General features: G+C 45.1%; 1 protein-coding gene across 8 annotated transcripts in view; it reads left to right on the top strand.

Annotated features, from left to right (window-relative positions):
- Window positions 1-22,152, top strand: part of ERG (ETS transcription factor ERG) — a 208,847-nt gene that overhangs the window by 97,987 nt on the left and 88,708 nt on the right. Inside the window, exon 1 of one of the 8 annotated variants that reach the window (XM_081137721.1) lies at window positions 20,185-20,324. The exons of 6 other annotated variants lie outside the window; for them this stretch is intronic. In XM_081137721.1, coding sequence (XP_080993847.1) covers window positions 20,307-20,324 — 18 coding nt within the window. In that variant the 5' untranslated portion in view covers window positions 20,185-20,306. Of the gene's footprint in view, window positions 1-20,184; window positions 20,325-22,152 lie in introns of those variants that run through there. One more of the 8 variants, XM_081137724.1, reaches the window with a different exon arrangement.

Consider the following 22,152-nt stretch of genomic DNA (forward strand, 5'->3'; position numbering starts at 1 on the left):
AGTGGAGAGGGCTCGGAGCTGGCAGAGTGTCACCGTCTAGCTTCGGTTAGGTCCCCGGGATTCCAAAGAAGGCTTTGATTTGTAAATGGTCGGGTTGAACGGTGCCTTCCAAAATATATCTTTTAGAGGTATGAGCTAACAAAATAAATGAAAGAAAATTGGATTAATTTTAATAATTCTGCTGCTTTGATTCCAAATCCTTGAACACCTACAAAAACAAAGTGCCTCTTAGAAGCGCAGCCTCGCCTGTGGACACTGGATCTCTCTGTTTCTGTTCGGGAGCAGAGGGAGCCAGACGTGTATTTTTAGATGGAAGGAGGCACCCAGAGGAGCGTGGAGGTACCCGAGGAGCCCTTCCACGGTACTGGTCGGTCGGAGATCACTGGGCTGCTTGGAGCTTTCAGTGAATTCCTTTCAAATTATGTTGTTTGAAACCAGATCCAGACCCTCTCTGTTATTGATTGTTTTCATATGAAATAACATTGAAACCCAGTAGCAAATTGGGCTAGATGTAGATGAGCATTCCACATGGGTAACTGGGATTTTATTGAGAATTACAATAATGAATGGAGTGAGAATCAGGCACAGAACATAAACCGGGGGGGAAGCTCCGAGAAGATGTTCCGGATGACCACCCCAGTCATGGTCGGAGACGTCTGTGTTGCAGTGCTGGCCCTGCCTCTTATTTTCTGATCTTGGGTGAAGGACTGAGAGCCTGTCTGAGCCTCCGGTTCTTTATCTGGAAAATGGGAAGAATAGCACATAATTCATCAGATTGTTGAAAGAATTAACTCAGATGATTAATGTACACAAAGCATTTACTGATTCGTGGCTTGTGACAAATTAGTGGTGGGTATCATTTTTGTCATAACCAATAGTAGTCTCTAGATGAAATTGAAAAGAGAAGGTGTTTCCTTGGAAATTTTTTTCTGAGTATTTTTGGAGGAGATGTCAGTGACAGATACTCATTGGAATGTTTATTATAAATACAGACTTGGTGTATTATAAGCTATAGCAACAATTACACTACTCTCTGGCTTCTATGAGACGGTGCTAATTATGGCTAACGATGGATTGTTGATCTGCATAGACGACCAACTGTCTGATAACTCATTAGGAGATGTTGAATGCTCAGGTAGGAGCTACTGCAGACAGGATACAAACACCAGCCCGCGTTATTTTTAGCATGCCCTCTCTGCCACCTCTGTGAGTTTTTTAAGAACCGTCGGCCCTATTTCGGGGAGGGAACCTGGAAGCGTGTGATCCAGTGGAATTTAATGAAATGATTTGAGTGGAAAACTGGTCTCACCCGGATACAAAGCCTCCTTTGATAAACCATGTTGCGGAGCCAAAGTTGCTCCCACATAAGAAATAACTGCTGTAGCTCATATGGAACAACTCATTTCTTCCCCAAACATATTTTATGTCCAAGAGAAATAGTTCAATAGAGCTTATGCTTTTTTGTTGCTTTATGGCCATCGTATCGGATCTAAACAGATTGTCAGAGGAAGAGGGCTCAGACTTCTACCGAAAATTCACATGAGAAATAGTACCTTTGTCTGTGGAATTGGCTTAGAAAATAATGAAATAAACAAGAACTCGCTCATTCCTTTTGTCTAGTCTGAAATTGATTTATGAAACAGGGCCTGTGTTGAACTTTGATAAATACCTTGGGACTATTTGATCGAACTTTCACATTGTAATATGAAGCCACATATAGATAATTGCTTGATTAAAATTAAATAGTTTGATGTGCTAGATCTGCACTATAAATTGATAGTTAAAAATAGGTGGAGTGTCTTCACATTGCTAGTAGAGCCATCCTGGCCAAATCAATTTTATAACTTTCAAAGAGCCTTTATTGATTGTGATTTCACACAATCATTTGTCATATTGCAAATAAGAGAATACAGTTTATGTATGGATTTTTAATTTATGATATCCTTTTCTTGCAATACCAATATAATCCATCTTTTCAAATGTTAGTAAATCAAGACAAAACCTTTTATTAGTAAATTGATGGATACAATAAGAAACAGGAAACAGAAAATGCATATTTTGTGAAGACCGTTAATTCACAAGTAAATCTTTCCTTACATTAGAGAAAAAATACAAATCTTATTTTATGTATTTTAATTTATATTTTTCCAACATTTACATATGAAACAGGCCGTGTTCATACCACTTCTTAAAAAGCCAACCTTTTTTTTGGACTCGCAGGTTATTCATAGAAAGTGGACCACATATTATGAAAAGTTATTAATGCCACTCTAGGTTTAGAGTTTAGCCGTTCTTAATAGAAACTCTTCATTTGCATCTGGTACTATTGGTAGTTATTGTACATAACATGAGTTATAACCCTATGTACTGAGAACTTTGGCTGATGACAGGACTAATTATCACATTTACCCACAGATATCTGAATTTCATTCACACCAGTTTTTAAAAAAATCCTCACCAGAGGATGTGTTTTTCATTGATTCTAGAAAGAGAGAAAGGGAGAGAGAGAGGCAGAGAGAGAGAGAGAGAAACATTGATCGGCTTCCTCAGGCACACGCCCCAACCAGGGATCAAACCCGCAACCTGGGCGTGTGCAAACCACAGATTGCAAGTGTGATGAAGAATTTCACACATAAAGGTGTCTGGATTTGCAGGTGTTCCCCGGAGCACCTTTAATGCTCACCTGGTCAAACTCACCATGATCCCGATGGCCCAGTGAAGTCCTTGTGCTTGGAGTTGCAAGACCCTAATTCTTGCCTGCTCAGAGGAGCTTTGTCGTGTCTAATTTTAGCTGCAAATTCCTAAAACATTTCTTAAGTTGTTTACGATTTTATTTTGGTTTCCAAGTTTCTAAACCTGGGTTATGGTTTCTCGCAAACATACTCAATGAGGGTTTTTCCTGTCCCTTTTCCTCTCTCGTTTTATACATCACTCTGGGATGCACCATGTCGTATTTTTACAGAGGATCCTTTCCCCGTAACCCTGATACTGTTCTTCATTTAAGTTCCACACTTGTCTGTCCTTTGTAGGTTTCCTTTTTATGAGCTGCTTTTGTCCCCGAGTACCTTTTTTCCCACTTTGGAGGTAGCACTACAATGGTGTTTAAGGATGTGAAATACCGAGTTAGAAAGATTTTGCTTCAGAGTCAGTAATTCCCATTCTTACTCCCCACTTAGAACTATCTCGTGATTATTTCTCAAGTTGCCGTGACTGGGCAAGTTACTTTCACTTCTCTGTGCCTCTTCCCTTCAGCTGTAAAGCTGGGCTAATAATAGACACACCTGGTCAGGCTTTATGATGACTGGCCAGGCCTTTGCTCCGTGTACAGCAGCTGCACTGTGAGCTGCTGAATGCTGGCTGAGAAAACGTGCAGGACTAGGCTGCTGGTCTCCGTCTGCATCTGTGACCACAAATCTCCGATGGGCACTCAGCGCTGCGTGGAAATCCTTCTGCGCTACCGAATTGGGGGCTGGCTCTTCTCTCTCTGCTCGGCTTCTAAGTGATGGACAGTCTCAGGGCTCAGCTTTAATCACCTTTCAGTCATCATCTGCACTCAGCCTCTCCCCGCTAAAATCGCATGGCTTGAAAACCACCCACATTTCAGTCTCACCTCCCCGCTTATAACAGTGTCTGAATTGATACCTGAACGTGCGTATCTCTAAGCACCTTCGACTTTTAAGTATAAATCCTGATCTATCTTCCCAAACGTGTATCTTCCAAGTCTCCCCCATCTCTGTAAAATGGAAATGCTCTCTTCCCACTTGCTAAGGCCAGGCAGTAAAACCAGACAACAGCCAGAAACCACAAACCGCCTCTGATCCTCTGTCGTTTACTTTCCAGTGTATCAGCCAGTCCTGCCTGCTGTCCCTCCCGCAGCTCCTGGTCCCTCACCTGGATGGATGCAGTAGCATCTTACCTGGGCTCTCCCAGCTTCCCTTGGTGCACGCTGACAAACCTTCCTTTAGGCAGCAGCTGGAGAGCCCCTAGAGCATGTCAATCAGATCCCACAATCTCTACTTGATCTCCAGCCCAGTGGCTTTCCGCCATGGGACTACGTCCAAACTCCTCAATACGATGCGGCCTTGCCCACCTTGCAGACGCCGGATGAAATTACGCGGCCCTGGCACGCGGCGCTCCAGAATTCTGTCTGTTTCTCTGATGTGCCAGGCTTATGCCTGGCTCAGGAATATTGAACTAGCTGGTCCCTCATCTGGACGGCAGCTTCTCCACTTCTTAAATGGTTTCTATTTGTTGTGTAGGTTTTAAGTTAATGCCACCTCCTCGTTGAGGGCCACTTCTGGGTGAGGGTCACTTGTCCCTGAGGGTCACTCCTTCCAGTTCCTGGGTCCTCGCGGAGGAGGTGACCCCCACTGAGGAGTAGTGAGGGCCATGAAAAGTATTTGCGATGCTTCATATTCCTTCTCCCGCTTCCTCCCTCCTGGAAAAAGTGGACTTGATACATTGCATGAGGCAAAATTCTCTCTTTTCCATCGCTGTTTGTCCAGTGGGTTGTATGTCTTCTTATTGATTTATAAGGGTTCTTTATGTATTCTGGATATGAATAGTAGGTCAGATGTGTTAAAAATGTCACTTTCCATTCCAGGGCTTATATTTTTATTCTCTTAATAGTGTCTTTTGATGAAAAGAAGTTCTTACACTTCTAAATTACACTGCATTTCTTTTGATTACTCTTTCCCTTTATACTTAGTGTTTTGTGTCTTACAAACTCTCCTTCATCCCAGAGTCATGAAGGTATTCTTCCATGTTACATTCCAAAAATGTTATTGTTTTTGCCTCTCACGTTTATAGCTGTAATTTCCCAGAAGTGATTTTTGTGATGGGATGAGTTAGTTGTCAAGTTTCTTTTTCCCATGTGGATATCCCATTTCCCTAGCACCAGTTTTCTAAGATTTTCTTTCCTTCTTCGTGCTTTGTGTGCCCCCTTTGCCAGAAATCACCTGTGCCCATAGATGTGTGAATCTACTGCTGGGCTCTCTTTTCTTTCCCATTGTTTTGATTGTTTATGCGTGCATGAATCCACTCTGACCTACTCACTGTGCCTTTGTAATAATGTTTGGTGGAACAGGTTAGCCTGCTTGACTCTTTAACAGCATCCTGATCCTATCTATTTTTGACCCTATACATTTCTGTATAAATTTTAGAATCAGTTTGTCAAGTTGCACAAAAATATTGTTGTAATTCTGATAGGATCTCCATTGAATCTATTGTTGATTTTTGAAGAGAATTGACAGATCTTTACAGTATTAAGTCTTTCAATCCATGAATATGGTATAGCTATTTATTTATGTAGGTCTTTCATTAATATTTTGTAACTTTCTGTGTAAAGGTCCTGCACATCATGTAATAGACTTATTCCCATATTTTAAGATATTTTTGATGTTAATGAAAAGTATTTTAAAATTTCATTTTCTATTGGTGCTGATATATAGAAATAAAATTGAGTTTTCTGTATTGACCTATAGTTAGCAGATTTCTTAAACTCATAATTCTAATGATTCATTTCTAAATTTTCTTGCATTTTCTATCTAAAAAAAAAACCCTGATGTCATCTGCTAATAAAGGTTTATCTATTTTTCCCCAAATCCTGGCATGTTATTTCATTTTCTTGCCTTATGTACTGACTATGACTCCAGTACAATTTGTGACAGATGTGGGAATAGGGAGCCTCTTTGTCTTTTCTCCCAGCTTCAAAGGGCTGGATTTGAGCATTACACCACTAAAATACATGCTTTACTGTAGTTTGATAGGTGCCCTTTATGAGATTGATACAATTCTTTCATTTCTAATTTACTAAGAACTTTTATCATGAATTGTTATTGATTTTATCAAATGCTTTTTCCTCACTTATGCGAGATTATCATATCATTTTTCTTTTTTACAATGTAAATTTGATAATTTACATTGATTGAAATAACCATGTGTTTTTAGAATAAACCCACCTTGACCATGGTATACATTATTCCATTTTAGATGCTGTTGGATTTGGTTGTCTGGGATTTTATTCAGGTTTTTTTGCATCTGTATTTATGTGTGAGATCAGCCTATGATTTTCCTTTCTCATTATGTGCTAGTATTTTGATACCAGCATTGCCTTTTTTTATATTATTTGGAAAAATTTGTGTAAGGCCGGCATAATTCTTCTTTAAATGTGTTAGTATTTGCTGATAAGTCAACCTGGGCCTGAAATTTTTCTTCTTCATTTTCTGGTTTTCTTTTAAGAAGGATTTAGATGATTTAATCAATGTCTTTAATAATTATAGATTATTTTTAGAATAGAGATTGCTGAGTCAAAGGACAAAGATGAGGTATTGATCTATGTTCTTAAAAGGCATGAATGCGAGTGCTCTTTCCTCCACATTCTTGCCAGTGCTGCAAACATTAATCTTTATTTTTCATTTTTGTCATATGGATAGGCCCAGATATAGTGTTTTGGGCTTCTTTACTTTGATTTTCTTTAATTTCTTTTCATATTTATTGGATAATTTATAAGCTGTGAAATCTTGTGATAGTGACTTGCTCTCATCCAACTTCTTTTGTGTATTTATTATTGAGATATAATTGACATATAATGTTGTTTGGTTTTAGGTGTACAACCTAATGATTTGACATATGTATATATCATAAATGATTGCCACAATAAATTTGAAATCCATCACCACACATAGTTACATGTTTCATTTCTTGTGATGAGAACTTTTACAATTTACTCTCTTAGCAACTTTCAGATATACAGTACAGTAATGTTGACTATAGTCACCATGCTTTACATTGGACCCAGACTTATAACTGCAAGTTTGTGCCCTTTGATCACCTTTACCCATTGTGTCCACCCCTCTCCTCCCGCCTCTGGCAACCACTAACCTGTTCTCTATCTATGGATTTGGTTTTGTTTTGTTTTTTAGATTCCACATATAAGTGTGATACCATACAGTGTTTATCTTTTTCTGTCTGAATTGTTTCACTTAGCATAGTGCCCTCCAAGTACATCCATGTTGTTGCAAATGGCAGGATTTCCTTTTTTATGGCTGAATAATATTCCACGGTATATAGACACCACATTTTCTGTATCTGTTCATCTCTTGATGTGTACTCAAGATGTTTCCATGTCTTGGTTGTTGTGAATGATGCCCCCGTGAACATGGGAGTGCAGATGCCTTTTGAAGATAGTTTGTTTCCTTGGAGTAAATACTCAGAAGTGGAATAGCTGGATCATAAGTTCTATTTTTAACTTTTTGAGGAACCTCTACACTGTTTTCCGTAGAGGCTGCGCTGACTCACATTCCCAACAACAGTGCATGAGGGTTCCCTTTTCTCCACATCCTTACCAATACTTGTTATTTCTTTTTTCTGAAAATAGAAATTGTGACAGGTATGCGGTGACATCTCATTGTGGTTTTGATTTGCATTTTCCTGATGATGAGCGAGGTTGAACACTTTTCCAACTCTTTTTACGCCCTGTTGGTTGGGAAGGCCGACACTCACTCTTGTACGTGCACCCGCTTGTTTGTGTGATGCTTTTTAGGTCACCACGGCTCACGCAGCAGTACCGTCTCCAGTTGGCTGGTGGCCTGTCATTTACACACAGACTGAATTACGTTGTGAATTGCTCTGTTACGGTGTTTCTCAACTGGGGTGATTTTGCTTCTGCCCTCAGGGATATTGGGCAATGTCTGAAGACAGTTTTGATTGTCATAACCAGGGGTAAGGGAAGTGCTACTGGAATCAAGAAGCCAGGGATGCCAGCCAACGGCCTACAGTGCACAGGACAGACCCCACAACAAAGAATTATCCAGCCCAGCGCGTCGATAGTGCCGAGGCCGAGAGTCCCTGCAGTCCTTCCCAAGTGACATTTGAGCGCTTTCGTGATTCGTTCTTTCATAAGTACACCGCATCGCAGCTATTCTAAGACACGTACCTGTGTTCAAAAATTCGATGTGTCTTATAATTGATGAATGAGAGTGCGTTATGGCTAATTTTGTTTGGCAGAATTTTTCTTTTCTTTCCTAGTGATACACTAAATCCTGGTGTGTTTCAGGTCTTCCTGCCCACAGCCTTACATTGATGATGTGGCCGTGTGACTCTCACCCTTCCTCTTACCTCTCCGTACGCGTCAGGCTAATTTCGGTGTAGGACTAGGGGGTCCCACAGCATGACAGTGTAACTGCCATCGTTACAAGTGCTAAGAGTCAATCAACATCTAGTGGCACCTAAAGCCACTCCACCTTGTGCCTGCTTTAAGGTAAAAAACAATATTCAGTGTCTGCAACAACCTTATATTTGATTCTGTGTTAAAACAGTCCCTCCCGGATGCAGTAAATAGACATACTATTGATAGAATGTTCATATTTAGTGCAGGGTGGTGTCTATCTTCATTTGGGAGGTTATGAATCATTCCTGTATCTATGGATGCTTTTCCTTCACTTATATTCACGGCTTAACATTCAGGAGAATGAAGATTAAAATGGTTTCCGCGTTAGGGAAATACTCTGGGTTGCTCGAGTCTTCACCCTAAACCTCTGGGTTTTCTTACATTTACAAGCATCGTGGGGAAAGGTAACAACAGGAATATCTGATTTCCAGTATAATTTCTCTCCTTCCAGGTCTTATTTTGTTAAAGGCAACGACCGCTTAAACGAAAACACAGATGACAGCCGCACAGTTCAGTGGAGAAAGCTTTTATTCCCAGGCCTTATCGGAGAAAATCTGTATGTGTTCAGAGGGAAATGGATTTTAATGCGTCCTGTCAATTCTCTTTTGCATTTGTAAGTGAGAAAAAAATTAGATAGTTACAGGGTGGCAGTTTTGAGTTATTAAGACTGATCCGGATTAGCTGCAGCTTCCCTGGGTCAGTACGAGGTAGCCGCCGACACTTCACATCTGTTTCTGGTTTGCGGCAACCGACGGAGAGGCGCAGGTCTGTGTAGCCCCATTGTTAGCGGTCTCCCCGCTCTGGTAAAGACAAAGAGCCCCCCACTCCAAAGGTACTGAAAGACTTTTAACTCCAATTTACAGATTAGGCAAAACCTGTTAGGTTAAGGGTCACTTAAGGCAGTTGAAAAATTTCTTTGTGAACTTCCCAGTTTTCTGGCTGTTAAAGCAAATAATAAAATAAAAAGAGCTCCCCGGTGCAAGAATTCCATAAAACCGAGAGTGGCGTGTGAGACACATTAATGGTTTCCATGCCCGATGAAAACGCTGGGAACAGCTTTAAGTAGCGTGGACTCAAGCACCGCCAGGCCCAGCGCAGTCTGGGAGGCGAGTGTGGGCGCCCGGCCTCGGGTCCGAGCAGCAGCGCGTCTCCGCCCGGCGTCCAGCACGTGAGACTCGCAGAGAGGTAGCTGACCTGCCGTGATGAAGCCTTGTGGATGTTTGGGGACAGCTCTGCTCAGGTGGCTGCTTAGCGCCTGTTCTTTTGGGGAGGGGCACCCGGGACTGTGGCTCTTGGAAAAGAGACCGGCCGTGTGTCCTGGGCCCACGGGAAAGCTCTGGCCCGGTGGCTGGCCGGGCCACCAGTGCGGCTTCCAGACGGCTCTCGTTAGAGTCAACATTGACGGATGGGAGCCCCCTGGCGTCTGGGGGCCTCGGAGACCGCACGGGACGGGGCCCCTGATTTCTAGGAGCTGGCGTTCCAGGGAGTGTAAGAACAGCACCTTCTGAACACTCGGGCTTTCTTTTGGTAACTCGGGGCCATGAAGCTCCCCGCCCCCTGCTTCTGATCCAGCGCCCGCATTGCTGTGGGAGTCACAGAGGGAGAAATCAGCTTCCCCACGTCTCCCTGGGAAAGCAGTCTGGGGTTGACGGGCAGAGATGTTTCTAGAAAACGGGCATGGGGCACCAGCAGTCTGATGCCTGGGGGCTGAGGAGGAAGGTCGGGAGCAGACTGCGGGGATGGGGGTGTCCCACTCGGATGGGGTCCAGTGACCCTGCGGCACATAGACATTTAATGAGCGGAGAGAGGAGGGGGCGGAAGAGGAGGGGAAGAGCTGCGATGGTCATAACTTTTGTCTTTTCTCTTGGGTCAAAGTGCTGTGGTGATTTTGGCTTTTTTTTTCCCCCTCTCCAGCTAAATATGTGAGGTTTTTTGTTTGTTTGGCTGAAGGCCGCTTCCTTCTTTCCTGCGCCTCCAGGGCCTGACACCAAGCTGTGCATACAGCCGACGCCAGTGAAGATCCGCTGCATGGACGGGTCATCTCACAGCTCCCTGCAGCCTTGCTGCAGAAATCTCCCTGCATACGGCGACTTCTGATGGCGTCCCAGTCACCGTTCACTATGTAGCACATCGCTCCAAAACGTATTGGCTTAAAGTCACAACGATAATGTCAATCCTTGTTTCCTCGTGGTTTGGGGGTTGACTGGGCTGCCGTAGGCATTTTCCCCTCAGGGTCTCTCAGATAGTTGCAATCAAGTGGTGGTGGTTGGGGCTGGAGGCATCTAGAAGGTTCCTTCCCTTCAACCTCTGGAGGTTGGTGGTGGCTGTTGGTGTGACCGGTGGCTGGCATACCTGCAAATGGCCTTTCCATGTGGCCTGGGCTTCCTTCCAGTATGGCGGGTGAGGTGGAAGAATGCTGTTTCCAAGAAAACCAGGTACAAGCTGTGTCACCTTTATAGGTAGCCTTGGAAGTCACCTAGTTGAACTTATGCTTAGTCACAGGCCCATCCAGCTTTGAGGGATGGGACTATGGACCCCAGCTTTTGATGGAAACAGTGTCAGCGTCACCTTGTAAGAAGGGAATGTGTGATGGGAAATCTTATTGGGCCATGTTGGCAACTCTGTTGACCATGGGGGTATGGCAGGTGTCTAGAAATGCAGTGAGTCTGCCATCCTGATGGTTTCTAACAAGTGAAAATCAACCCAGTTGCTGGAATAGTTTAGTTGGATATAATTTTAGTCAGTGTTACTTTGGAAGATTGTAACGGCTAAGTAATATACAAAAGGGAATTTTTTTTTTTGAAATTCCGGTAAGTTTGCTATAAATGCATCACCGATGGAGGCAAAATAGAAGGCACATATTCATTCATTCAGTCCGTCAGTCATTTGTTCATTCAGTTAGATTGTGTTTTTTTTATTGAGTATCCACTCACTGCCAGGTACTGTTAGGTCAGTTACTGAGATGGAAATTCTGTAACTTCTAGCATTGGAAAGTCTCTTAGAGACCATTTGCCTTCTGGAAAAATTGCTGAAGAAAGTCACCTCTAAAGTTACTCGGTGCATGTGGCCTGGGCACTTAGGAGAGGAGTTGGCAGACTATTGGGGGAAAGAGCACGGTGGTGGGGCAGATGGCCAGCCTCTCTCTGTCTCCTTCTCTGCATTTATCCATCCATCCGTCCATCCATCCGTCCATCCATCCATCCATCTCTGTCTATCTATGTATCTATCTATCCATCTATCTTTGTCTGCCTGTCTGTCTGTCCATCTATCCGTCCATCCATCCATCCACCCATCCATCCATCTATCTATATCTGTCTATCTATCCATCCGTCCATCCATCCATCTCTATCTGTCTGTCTATTCATCTATCCATTCATTCATTTGTCATCATCATCCATCATCATCATTGGCATCATCTATTTTGTGTGTGTGATGGGGGAACAAAGGTGGCTTAAAACTTAAGTACCAGCTTTCATCTTAATTTCGAGTGAAAATCTTCTCAGGAATTGGTCAGCAAGCAGTTGAAAACCAGGTGACCGGTAGATGCTGAGCACATTCTGTTCAGAACTGAGGAACAGGTGGTGGTTTGGCCGTAGCTGGTCCTGGTCAGCCTCCTCAGGTGAGCCACAGATGGCTTGGGATGGTGTGGAACTCTGCTGGGCCTCTCACAAGGCCTCTCACTGTCAGAAGTACCTTCCCTATCTTGGTGGAGTCTCAAGTTCAAGTCATACTTTGGGCCCTTGAGGGCATCTACTGGGCTGGCCACTGGCGCAGTCAGTACTGCCCTTCCCCAGTGCTCTAGGGACATGCTTGCTTCATTAATTAATTCATTCATTCATTCATTCATTCATTCATTCATTCATCAAATACTTGCTGAGTGCCAGCCCTGTGACAGAGCACTGGGAGCTCCAGGGGGTTTGCTGCTCTTAGTCTGTGAATGAACCTGCAGAGTTACTCACTGATTTGCAAATGGACAGTTGGCAAGGAATTACAATTCATTCAGTCATTGAGCAGGTGAGCATGAAGCCGGGCTGAGACCTTGCCATCCTGAGCCAAGGCCTCTGACCAGGATGTCACCCGGCTTCCTGCCCTCTCTGCCCCGGGTACGTTTGTGTCCTTCCCTTGCTGACACAGGAGTCAGCTCTGCATTCACAGTCTCAGTTGCCACCTAAGCCAGCTGATCACTGGGTGCTGGTGTGCTGAGCCTGGCATCGCCCTTCTCTCCTGCCAGTGTCTCTGATCGAGAGCTGTGTCCCGGTGAAGCTGGGCGGAGTCCACAGCACCTCGTCCCATCTACGCTGCGCTATTTACATGCAAACCTAAGGGCTGTTTCCCTTTAAAAGTCACAGACCAGCAGATGGAACTGCGCCTTGACTGTCCTTCCGTGGAGCACACTGCAAATGAACCTCTGCTCCACCGGCAGAGCCAGGAAAACGCGCAGCACCGGTGCCTCCCCGCGCCGGTCCGAGCCCCGCGCACACGGGCGCGCCTCCCACAGCCAGGCTGTCACCCACTGACCCCGCTCTTCCTTGGTATACGGACCCAAGTGCAGGGACAGAAGGGAATACTACCGGTATTTTTAAGTACACGGGAGGACAAAAAGAGCAAAGTCGCAAAATTGGTTACCTTTTTGGTTTCGCAAATATTTCCAGGGCACTGCGTTTTGCTTTAAGTATTTAACCTGTTGATGTCAGTGTGACTGCAAAATTATTTCCAAGAAAGCCCTCACATTTAGTTTTAAAGCTTGTTTAATTTCATATATATGCTTTAATGCTGTATACCCTTTTAATAAGTGATGCACTATAAGCACACCCCAAAATACCACACCCTTGTTACCCTCACCTGAGGATACATACACACACACACACACACACACACACATATATGTATTATTGATTTTAGAGAGAGGAAGGGAGACGGAGAGAGAAGGGGGGAAAAAAACCAATGTGAGAGAGAAACATCGATCGGTTGCCTCCCCTACATGCCCCGACTGGGATTGAACCCACAACCTCTTGGTGGTTTGGACGATGCTCGCCACCTGGCCAGGGCTACACCACATTTTTAAATAAAAGAAGGTGCTGCAGAATACCTCTCCCAGACTGCATGTAGTGTGACCCATGTTCTTCCAGTTCTCATTTCTAGAAAGGGTCTACGTTACCTGAGTTGAGGCAGGGGGCCCAGTATTGTCTACAGAGAAAACAAACGCTCTCAAAACTTACCCGTCTGTTCAATGGAACTTGTCCTGGGGACAGATTGAACCATCTAGAATTGTTGCGAAGCAGAATATTTGTCAGGTTTTGAAGTTGCTCATAGTTGTGGAGAACAGTGACACGATTTCCATGGTCAGGCCTCACCGAGGAGAAGGGAGCCTGTGGCCTCGTGTGCAGACCTGCGTGATTTACCATTGCTCCTGGGACGCGCATTTCCTTACGTCCCACAGTGATGAATGAGTGACAGTTTTCAAAAGCAACTTCTGAGGGATGAAATTTGGACTTTAATTTTAATGGATGAAAATGAGACAACTTTGTAGAATAATAATAGAAATTCCAGAAATGGGAAGTCAAGGAGGAGGCATACCCGCAGTCCCTCTAAGGGCCTTTTAGAGGGACCTTTAGCGCCCTCTAGTGACAGCGATGCAAGCCGGTCAAAGGGAAGTTGCCCGCCCGCTGACTTCTGGTGCCTGGCTGGCAGATAAACACAGCAGTGCGCTGCTTTGGCCAATAGGTGGTTGGTTCCTAAAATCCTTGAGGCAGGATCATTTTTGTAGCTGTAAGTAAAGGATGAAATCATAGGCACGAGGCAAAGGGTGGCTTGTCTCCTGGCCTCCCAGTGACAGGACCTTCAGAAAGAACATTTTCACTAGTCCCTGATTACTGCAGGTCTTCCCGCAGTGTGTGCTGAGATCGGTATTGGGATTAGATGAGAACTATGAGTTAACCCACGGGAGAGTTTCGATTCCATTCAGTGCATTTACACAGATTAAACACATTCGCAGACGGGCGAACTGGAAAGGAACTGGCCTGCCTTGACTTGAATGGCACTTCATACCCCCAAGAGGGAAGGATCCTCTACCTCACTTTGCAGAAAGAGCGGGTACAAAATAGAGAAGGGACAGCGAAGACAGGGACCAGTGCAGAGAGGGGACAGTGCAGATGGCGGGCAGTGCAGAGTGGGGACAATGCAGAGAGGGGATGGTGCAGAGGGGGGGCAGTGCAGAGAGGGGACAGTGCAGATGGCGGACAGTGCAGAGAGGGGACAGTGCAGATGGCGGGCAGTGCAGAGTGGGGACAATGCAGAGAGGGGATGGTGCAGAGGGGGGGCAGTGCAGAGAGGGGGCAGTGCAGATGGCGGACAGTGCAGAGAGGGGACAGTGCAGAGGGGGGACAGTGCAGAGGGGGGACAGTGCAGAGAGGGCTCATTTCAGCAGCCCCCATGGTGAGATAGGCTCCCGCGCTGTCACAGGCCTGGCCTTGGTGGGTGTAGGACCCAGTTCGTCTGCAGGTGCCTGACGATGCTCCTGCGATTGTAAATGCATTTGTAACACACATCTTGTTCCTGGGCCTCACTTCCGATTCTGTTTGTGAGATAAACAAGTTCGCACGTACAGAAACAAATGTAGTGATGTGGAAGGAATGGCCACACCAATCTCAGACTAAAGGCAGCCTTTCCAGCCAGCACAGGGGGGCGTGGCTCTGTAATCCAGGCTCCTCTGCAAGTTTCCAGCAGTTGCTGACATTGTAGTGCAACTTCATGTCTTTCTTTAAGAAGGAGGATGTATATCTTTAAAAGCTAATTTATAAAATAATTCCAGACCAAGACAACTGTAAATATTGATGTCCAGTATCTCATAAGTGAGATCAATACATTAAATAAAAAAACACATTGAAAGTCTCACTAGTGATCAAAATGTAAGTTAATTTCAACAGCCCCAGATAACTTCTCAGGGTGGCCAGGGAGGACGGCCGAGGACAGGAGCTGGACACAATGCTCCAGATCTGAATAGGGGACGGGAGCAGGACAAGCTCTAGGCAGGGTGGCCACATGCCTTTGTGCACCCTCAATTTGTGTGGCATGGGTGTTAGAGCAAGCCTGGCGTGACCTGTGGCAATCTGGTGACTGTCACATCTCTGCTCCTGTGTGCCCAGTTATGTGGATAATGATCTTCACATGTGTGTAATGGTTCCCAAATCCCACAGGGTGGGCAGAAGTAGGTTTGCAGCTGTTCTTATGGAAAATAATACAATAAATAATAAGTAATAATATAAGAATCAACTCACAACGGTAAATCTACTTTTGCCCACTCCTGTATATGGCAACACAATCACTGAAACAGGAAATTTACAAGTTCCTTTAAACTAATTTATTATGTCAAAATAATTACTGTGCCCTTAGAGTTTTGTGGTTTTTTTTAAGCCAGGAGTAACAAATTGACATAGTTAGCATCCCTGCTGCAGGCTCTAATGCTCCCGCACCTTTGGAGGCATATGGAATTGGGTAAGAGCGGAGTTGGCAGAATGTGAGAGTATGTGCGACGCTTAGGAAATTGTGCTCATTGAAATCGTTGCTCCATTGGAGCCTCTGGAGCTGAACTGACACGTGCTTCACAATGAAGGAAATTGCGGCTGGTGTTGAGAAGTCGAGGATTTAGTATGTGATAATTTCCTTGGTTTGGATTCGTTCAAATCAGCCAAGGCGCTGAGGAGTATTAACCACCTCGAGAAAGTGTTGAAACAATTGTTATTTAAATTGTAATCGGATTATTTCTTAACGTGGCGCTGGAGAATATGCCACACGCGCGTGTGCACACACACGGTCTCATGCGTGGAGGGCCTGTCCTCGAGCAGTGTAAAGTGAGTGGCCTCGGGGTCTCAGAGGGCCTTGCGCTGCATATGTTCTCAGACAAGTCCTCCAGCTGCCACAGGTGGAAAAGTCCCACCAAGGATGGAGTTTTCCACTGTGCGGGCCGGTGCAGAGGCTTGACCCTAATCCGCAGCCTCAGGCCCGGCCCTGGCAGAAAGCCTCGGGACATCCTCCGCAGGGATCTCATGAATAGTCCAGACATGCATTTTAAGATTCATGTGTCATTTTAGGAACGCTATCCAGCACTTCTGTCCTATTGTTTTCCCCTCACGAAGCCTGGGCTTCGGGGGCCGGCCCCAGGCCCTGCAGTCCTGCGTGTGCGGAATTTAAGTTGACTAACAGACTTCCTGAGCGCGGAGACTCCCCGCGACTGGACAAAGCCCTGTCACCCTGGTTTCCTAGTGCCGGCCGGAGCGCCTGGCCTGGAAAGTGGCTCTTCATCATCGGTATTGACTGGACGGGTTAGTGCTGGAGGGATGACTGTCACAAAATACAGGTGTCTCCTGGGTTTCCTTACTGCAGTTAATCAAAAGGAGCTACTCTGTTCTCGTTGTAGACAATAGGAGTGTGGGTTTTGGTGAGCACGCAGAGGGAGCTGGACAACTGTGGGGCTCATGGGCTCATGTGACGCAGATATTTTACAAAAAACATAGAATAATACATGTTACTTATGTAACATTTACATTAACCGTAATGTATGTTTATTGTAAATGTTTTGAAAATATAGATGAACCTAAGGAGACGGGGGGAGGGGGCAATAAAGAAAAGAAAGGTTCTTTGCCATTAGTATTGTAGTATATAAACTACAACTTTTTTTTTTTTTTTTTTTTAAATATATCTTTATTGATTTCAGAGAGAGGAAGAGAGAAGGAGAGAGAGATAGAAACATCAATGATGACAGAGTCATTGATCGAGCCCACAACCCGGGCATGTGCCCTGACCGGGAATCAAACCCTGATCGCCTGGATCCTAGGTCGATGCTCAACCGCTGAGCCACGCCCAGCCAGGCTAAACTACAACATTCTTAAAAAATTATTTTTAACCAATGGCCGGTGATCTAATTCTCCTTTATAACCTGATTTGTAACTTACCGGCATCATACCATAATTTACCGTATTACCAAGTGTTCATCCCCGTATCACTTTCCCGCAGTGTTTTCAGTGATGATGAGCTTTTCATTGAATGGATGTTCAACATGGGACCAGTCAGTTGTGCGCGAATCTCCTGTTGTGTCCCAGTTAAGGTTGTGGCCCCTCGTCTCTTTGCTGCACTCACGCCTCGTTTCTGGAACTACATCCCCCTCATCCGATTTCTCACCTCCCCACCTTCTTGCCGTCGGCCCCACGTGCAGAAGTGAGGAGGAGCCCCAGGGTGCAACTGTGCTGAGTCCTTAGAAAGTGGGAAGACGTGGTTTGAGGACAGACCACTGTGAAAGGTGCCCCTTTCATCGTTACAGTAAATGTGTGGTCTGCGTTACATCGTTCCCTTCTTTGTATTTGGAGTGAGACGTGAACAGGTTTACGCAGGCCTTTGTGAAGTCACGGTCACGAGTCCGTGATGCGTAAGTACAAAGTGGGAATGTGCCATTCACTCACGCACATGCTGGGAGGGGGAGTGCCCTGTCCAGCGTGGGGGCTGGAAAAGCATCTGCCTGGTGGCCCGAAGGGTGGCCTCCAAGGAGGGGATGTGTCTAGTTGGAAGGGAAGCCCAGTCCTTCGGTGCTGAGTGAACTGGCACTGAGGCCATTAGGTGGCAGAGGCCTGGGTAGGGGAGAGGGGAGGTTGAGGTGACAGCTTCATCTTCAGGTGACTTTTCGCCTGGAAGAATGTTTGGGAAATGGTTTCCGTTTCTGCGTTACTATATTCTAATTAGTAGTTGTGCCTTCTGCTATCAATAGCCAGCAGAGTGTTCTGTTTTGTTTTTATAAAAGAACCTTGCATTAAACATTGGGAAGAGACTGGGCTTGGAGGCTGCTCTGCCCCTCTGAGACTCAGGACTTCTTTTTGAAGAGGACAGGAATCAGCCAGACACCGTGTCGTTCGAAATGAAGACGATTTTACAATTCATTATCTCAAAGTTAGCTTTTTACTAGATCACTTTTTAAAATTTATATGCATTTTAAAAATCAGACATAATGAAATTGATGGATAGACTCTTCAGGAAATAGATCGAACAATAGCATCTGGTTTTGTGCTTTTTTTCTTTATTGTTATTAAGGAATAGAAATACATACATATCTGCATTTTACATAAATAAGAGGGAGAGGAAACGCAGAGCAAATGATGTAAATTACCAACAGTTGGAGGAACTGGGTGAAGGATATTAGTTCTTTGTATTATCCTATAACTTTTCTGTAAGTTTGAAATTATGTTCAAAGAGAGAGTTTAAAAAAACGTCATTGTTCACGGCTTTGAATTAGGCAGGAACCAAGGAGTTGAGGGCAGACCCTCGAAGAAGGCCTGTTCCCCGTGTGAATGCTGGGGCTTCCTGCTGCTGCGGAGACCACGGCCTAGAAACCAGGGGTCCGCGGCGACACTTCCATGCAGAATTTCCTTCCCTGGCAACTCTGTTAGCGAAGGGGTCATCCTACTTACGGCTGCTTGATGGGAAATCCATAACAGAGCCCTCCTTACTGCGGGACCACAGTTGGCATTTTAAATTAATGCTTCTTAGGAGAGCAAAAGACAAGGAACCTTGGAGGAGCTGAGAGCATTTTTCTCAGGGCTCCTGACTCCCAGTGGAAGCTACCCAGATAAAACAGCTCAGTACTTTGAAATTTTAGGGGAAACAAAATTTTAATCAGCCTGCCACCATCTCATTCATTGTTGGGAGATGAAAAGAGCGGAAATCAACATCCCTTCGAACTGTGGATGCTGAGGATTTGTCAGATTCTGAGTTTAACACAGAACGAGATTTCGTTTATTTTCTCTTTATTTTTTCTTTCTTTGCGTCCTTATAGGTCTTTCGGTCTCTTCTTTCCTTCCTTCTTTCTTCCTCCTGATCCTCAACTCAAGGGGGAAGTCATGGGACAATAGAAGACGTACACGCTCGGGAGCTCTGACCTACGCAGGCCTGGAATCTGAGTGAAACCAACTCTCCGACACGCAGCTCCGAAAGCAGGGGCTGCCGGATGACTCAGGACTCGGGCCATTGTGTTCTGCGGGTCCCCTGTTGAGACCACACCTCTTTACTGGTCCAACTTTTATGTAGCTAGATTCAAAGCAAAACGTTGTTTCTTCCAGAGAACAAGTAATTTCCTGAAAATGAGTAATTAAAGGCCTGCAGCCCTCTAAGGAATGTTCGGGCCTCCATGAGCTGTACTTCCTTCGGTGGAAAACAGACGCGTGGCCCTGAACTCGCAGCGCGGATCCTAACGCCCCGATGAGGCCCCGCGTGGCGTCTGTGTGTGCAACAGTCCTGTCGGGCTGTGGTCTGACGTTCGCCGGAGTGGGACCAGCTCGCTGACACTTTAAAGCATTTGTAGTGATTTTCGTTATTTGGGTTTTAACTAGACGTTTGAGAGCAAGGATTTGACAGGTTCATTTTCCTCTATTTTTCTCGCCTGCTTTAATTCTAGCGCTTTTGTGTTTTCAGCGGGTTTACTGTGGAGCAAATAAAAATGACGTGTTTGGAGGGAAAAAAAATGAAAGGGTTCAGGACACTCACTGGACACACAGAATAAGTGAAGGTGGTGAACACCCAGCAAGCCAGTGGCCATTATTAAACCTCGTCGTGAAATCCGTTCTACCCGCGAGGTTTCCTTTCAGGAGAAAGGGGCAGAGGGGAGGCTCCGGCCCTGGGTCGCAGTGGGGTGGCAGATCCCGAGCTGGGGGCTGCGCGGGCCTGGCACCCAGCTGCGGGTCCCCGAGGTGCAGGCAGCCCTGTGAAGCCACTCGGAGTCCCGCCACACCTGCATCCTGCCTCGGCCCAGCGTGTCACACGGCGGCACCCCAGGTCACACCTGCTGTGGCAGGCCTAGTCACAGGCAGTGGCTGCCTTTATTTTTAATAATTAAAAAAAATCTCCTGGCTGCATATCATCAAGAAAAACAACATTGTTTTCAGGGGCTCTTATCTCTCCACTCCCAAATATCCTGTTTCTTCGGGTTGGGCGGCCAGGACCAATAGAAACCTCTTCCTGCCATTGGCTGACTTCATTTCCCAGACTTAGCACAATCTCATCCGCTCTAAACAACCTCATCAAAACTACTTTCTGGTCAGAGAGAAGCAATAATTATTATTAACATTTATTAACGATCAATAAACTTGATCGCATTATGGCCAGCACTATTAAGGTAAGGAAAGGGTTCCTTTTCGTTTGACAAAATCTTGTGCTTGTTGCTCTTTTCTTTGGTTTCCTTTATCAAGGCAGATAAGTTGGGATTGGGCAACACCCCCACTGCCACAATAGAGGACAACAAGATTTCCTTTGCACTGCGTAGTAAATTTCCTTTTTCCTACTCCAACCATCCGCACGGCTTAAAAACTTCAAACTCAGAAAAAAATTGGGGTTTCTAAATTCACTGTTGAGTGCCGTGGATGCCTTCCGCGAAGGCTTTTCGGAGCGCGTCCGAATTTCCATTTTCTTTGACTCTCCCTAACGGTCCGGCCGTGTCTCTGCCGGACGGCAGTGGCCTCGGAGCGGTTGGAGGGCAGGGTCGAAGGCGAGGATGGGCTTGTCAGTGTTGATCTTTCGGATGCTGTGGGGAGTGAGTCCTGAGCACCAGGGATGCCCGCCCGTCCAGGTGGAGCTGAAGAGGTACCTGGCCAGCGGCTGCTGGTCATGGGACGTGCAGATGTTGGCTTGATTTTTTGGATCCTTCATGCTGAGAAGGGAGCGTTCTCCTAACTCAAATGGTGGTGACTCAGTTTGTTCGGTTATGTGTTTGTCTTTAATAAAATACCTACCTCTCTGAGCACTGTGAGTAAACTTTCTTCTCAGGGATGTTTGGTTTGCGGGAACCGGAGAGGAATGGCCTGTTCGTTCAGTTCTCTGTGCCGGGGGGTGTGAGGTCTGATGTGTTTTTCTTGCAGATGTGTCTGGTGTATAGTATACAGAGGTGAACGGGGGTGTAAATCTATATAGGTGAAACCTAAATGTGGCCTCATTCCTGGAAGTGAAACCGATTAATTGTTGGTGCAACTCAGCGGCAAAGAGTCCATGAAGTGCCCTCTGTTAAAATATGTTCAAGGCCACCGTGCCTTGGCGACATTTGTAGAAATGAGAAAAGTCAGCAGCAGATCCTGAAAGGAGGGAAAAGGTAGGTTTAGTGACTGCTTGCCTTTTGTTTGGTGGCGCAGAGGTGAGAGGCACTAGGCTGTGTTTTCATCAGCGGTTTTAGTTCATTTGAAAGCTCATGAAAATGGAAGTTTGTCCAGAATTGGGCCAAGGCGTTTTCAAAAATCTTCCTTGGTTTGGTCCTTTGGTAATCTGAAATTGTTTGTATTAAGGGATTCAGTGAACATCCATCGTATAAACTGTTTTTCAGAAGCTCCGTTCCGTTTTCTCTCTCAAGGTATGTTTTATTTTTCAAGGTATGTTCAATAATACAGAAAAGAATTCATGCATCAAAGACTTCCACCTTAGAGAGTTTTTTTTTTTCTTTCACTTCAGGGATTGGAACCTGCTGAAATGCAACTCTCATAGAAAGCTATCTGAGCAGAAATTACGTTATAGCCCAGAATGCTACCCTTTTTATCCGTATTTTCTCCTTTAATTAAGTTTATATTTCATAGCAATTGAATCAGATATTCTTTGTAAAGCCTGAATAGCTTGAGTACGATTTTATGTGTGTGTGTGTATTTCCAAAAAAGCCGTGTATTAAAGACCATGAAAATAACAGGCCGTTCTTCAGAGTGTGGGTGGGTGGGTACTTTTTGCAAAACACAGGTTTTACGTTTCTGAAGATCTGAAGCTATTCTCGAAGGTGGAAGGTTTTGTGACTTTCAGAATAAATTTTGGGAAATAGTTTCCACTTGTCTCGGATACTATGCTTGCTTTCACATTTTATTACAGTGCATTATCTGTGCATTGTCTGTATCTCAAGTGAGCTTTTAAAATGACGTCAAGTGAATTCCTTTTAATCCCTTAAAACAGAATCGCCCCCCTTTATAGGTAACTTC

The sequence above is a fragment of the Miniopterus schreibersii genome, assembly GCF_964146895.1.
Source record: "Miniopterus schreibersii genome assembly, chromosome: 5".
In the NCBI taxonomy this organism is placed as follows: Eukaryota; Metazoa; Chordata; class Mammalia; order Chiroptera; family Miniopteridae; genus Miniopterus; species Miniopterus schreibersii.